The sequence below is a fragment of the Manis pentadactyla genome, chromosome X (genome assembly GCF_030020395.1).
Source record: "Manis pentadactyla isolate mManPen7 chromosome X, mManPen7.hap1, whole genome shotgun sequence".
NCBI classification, from domain to species: Eukaryota; Metazoa; Chordata; class Mammalia; order Pholidota; family Manidae; genus Manis; species Manis pentadactyla.
The window spans coordinates 31,141,092-31,143,709 of NC_080038.1; the positions used below are offsets into that span (position 1 = coordinate 31,141,092).

Genomic DNA, 2,618 nt, shown 5'->3' on the forward strand with positions numbered 1-2,618 from the left:
ATCAACACAATTTAAAAACATGCAGAACTCTTGAACAGACACTTCACCAAAGGAGAGAAGTGAATAGCAAATAAGCACACCAACAGATGCTCAACACCAGTAGTCATTAGGGAAATGCAAATTCAAAACACAATGAGATGCCACTACATACCTATTAGAATAGCCAAAATAAAAATGACTAACCATAACAACAGCTGGGGAGTACGTGGGGGAAATGCAATTCTAACACACTGCAAGAAGGAATGTTAAATAGTACCACCACTTTGGGAAAGTTTGGTGGTTTCTAGAAATGCTAAACAGCTATCATAGGCTCCCACCATTTGATTCATTGCTTGAGTTTATGAGTAACTTTAGAAATGGAAGCATATATGCACTCAAAGACGTGAACACAAACATTTGTGGCAGTTTTATTTGTAATAGCCTGCAACCAGCAACAACGTACATGTCAACCCAAGGAGAATGGCTAAATAAAATGTGCCATGCCCATGCAATGGAATAGTACTCTGCAATGAAACGGCACGTGGGGCTGGGGCCCATCCGGGGAGAATGCGGACTGCGCAGGGGCGCCTGAGCAGACCCACCTCCAGGAAGAATGCGGCTGCACCTGGCTACGCGGTCTCCTGGCAACGGGAAAGCAAAACACTGGAGCAGGTGGTCGCCCAGCAGCACCATGGCGGACAAGAATTGGCTGTTAGGGCCGGGCCCTCTGGAACCGATGTCCCTGGGCATGAACTCCAAGCCGTGTTACAAAGATAAGTTGACTTCCAAGTGTCTCACAAAGCAAAAGAACAGGGTTCAGAAGTGCCCCACCTTTCTGGACAGCAGGCAGTGGATTTTTGTGAGAGGGCTGGATGACTTCAGGTGGGGCTGCCCACCTTGTGATGATTTGTTCACTCGCAGAACCAAGGAGGGCTTTCTCCCCTTGATTGCTCACAGAGTGCCCCAACCTGCCCCCAAAATGAGTCAGAAAAAGGTGCACAAGGGAGCTGACCTGTGTTCCATGCTCCCGCCAGCCCAACTGGCACGGAAGGCATTCAGAGAGGACGTTGATTCCCACCTGACCAAGCATCCCTTGGCTCTCTACCCTAGTCTGGAGAAAGATCTACCTGCAGACCTATTGCTAAAGGTGCTGGAAGTGCTCGATCCTGACAGGAAGCTGGAGGACACATGGGCTTATTGTCAGAGCACCAGGCGAAGAATGAAGTCTCCCACAAAGCTTTTTGAAAATCATCCTGCCAGAGTCCACCCGGAACCTTCCAAGAACACCCCCGTGTCACATAAAGACAAGGTGCTTCATGAAGAAAGGAAGGCAAGCAGAAAGGATTCAGTCAAAAGTCCTCCTCCTCATACAAAAGTACCCAGAAGAATTCATGAATTCTGCAAGTGGGCTGCTTCTTTTGCAGCTGTGGACACCGATGAAAAGTTCGTTATGAAACAGTTGGACATGAGCTATCAGCACAAACTGACCCATGAGCATGCCTCCATAAATAAACTAACCCGGGTTTCTTCAGACCTGATACACAGCTTGGGGGTAAATAAAATGGAGAAGACAAAACTCTCCTTACAGGAAGAAAACTGGGAGAGGAAACTCAGGAAACCACATGATCCTTACAAACGCAACTGGGTGAAGATAAGGTCTGGAGCATGGTATCTGAAGCCCAAGCTGTGGAAAAAGCTAAAATATGATGAACCTTTGATGGACCCCAAGGTCTCACTTGAAGATCAGTATGAAAAAGACATTCTTGAAGACCTTAAGGGAACAATTGCCTTTAAAGGTTTCATTCTAAGCAAGAGCTACAAGATGCTCAACTTACTTGTGAGGTTTATCAGGAAGGGATGGAGATGCGATTCTGTTAAGACTCCTGTACATGAACTAATAAAAATCACAGAAGAAGAGCCGTGGGAAGATGATTAAACAGCTTTTTATTTATTTGATTAATTTCTCGTTACTTGGTTATTTCTCTCATTTTAAACATCAAACAGAATTCTTGACGAACATCCATCCCAACGTGGACACAACTTTGAAGTGCAACATCCAGAAATTTAACACCTAATGCTTATGAACATTTCTCAGTGACCTTCTGCTTGGGTTCATCCATATTTTATATACTTTATCAGCTATGAAATCAATATTCACATATATTCTCACATTTGTATAATGTAAATATTACATTGTTACATCAATTATTTATAAAAAGGAAACCATGAATAAAAGAATTACTCAAAAAAAGAAATATTTTACTTATGTCAGCTACAACCTGGGATGCATCTCAAAATAATTCCGCTGAGTAAAAGACTTGTTGTAGCTCCACTTACATTAAAATGATAATGAGCTAATTATAGCAGTTATTTTGCTCAGCAAAACATGAAATCTGTAGCCAAAGTAATGTTAGATTCATTTAATAATGAAATACTTATCTCCCCTATTAGAATCGCATCAAGCCCTAAAACAAGATTGAAAGTTTTTCATCAAAATTACAGGTGAGACTTTCCTTGTTTTATCATACCTCCCAATTGAATACATTAAAAATTTTTCACCATATTCATAAAAAATCACCATGAAACAGTGTTCCTATGTAACTCAGGTGCAAATCTTGTACGCAAGACAGATCTGTGTG

General features: G+C 42.3%; 1 protein-coding gene across 1 annotated transcript; it reads left to right on the forward strand.

Moving 5' to 3' along the window:
• The first annotated feature begins 592 nt into the window (after nt 1-592).
• Nucleotides 593-1,915, forward strand: LOC130681772 (protein FAM47E-like). The gene has a single exon (XM_057495343.1). It carries the CDS (start codon nt 593-595, stop codon nt 1,913-1,915), a length of 1,323 nt encoding a protein of 440 aa, XP_057351326.1.
• The last annotated feature ends 703 nt before the right edge of the window (nt 1,916-2,618 follow it).

What these genes read in the sequence shown, in the direction of transcription:
- LOC130681772 (XM_057495343.1), top strand. Translation starts at nt 593, where the DNA reads ATGCGGCTGCACCTGGCTACGCGGTCTCCTGGCAACGGGAAAGCAAAA.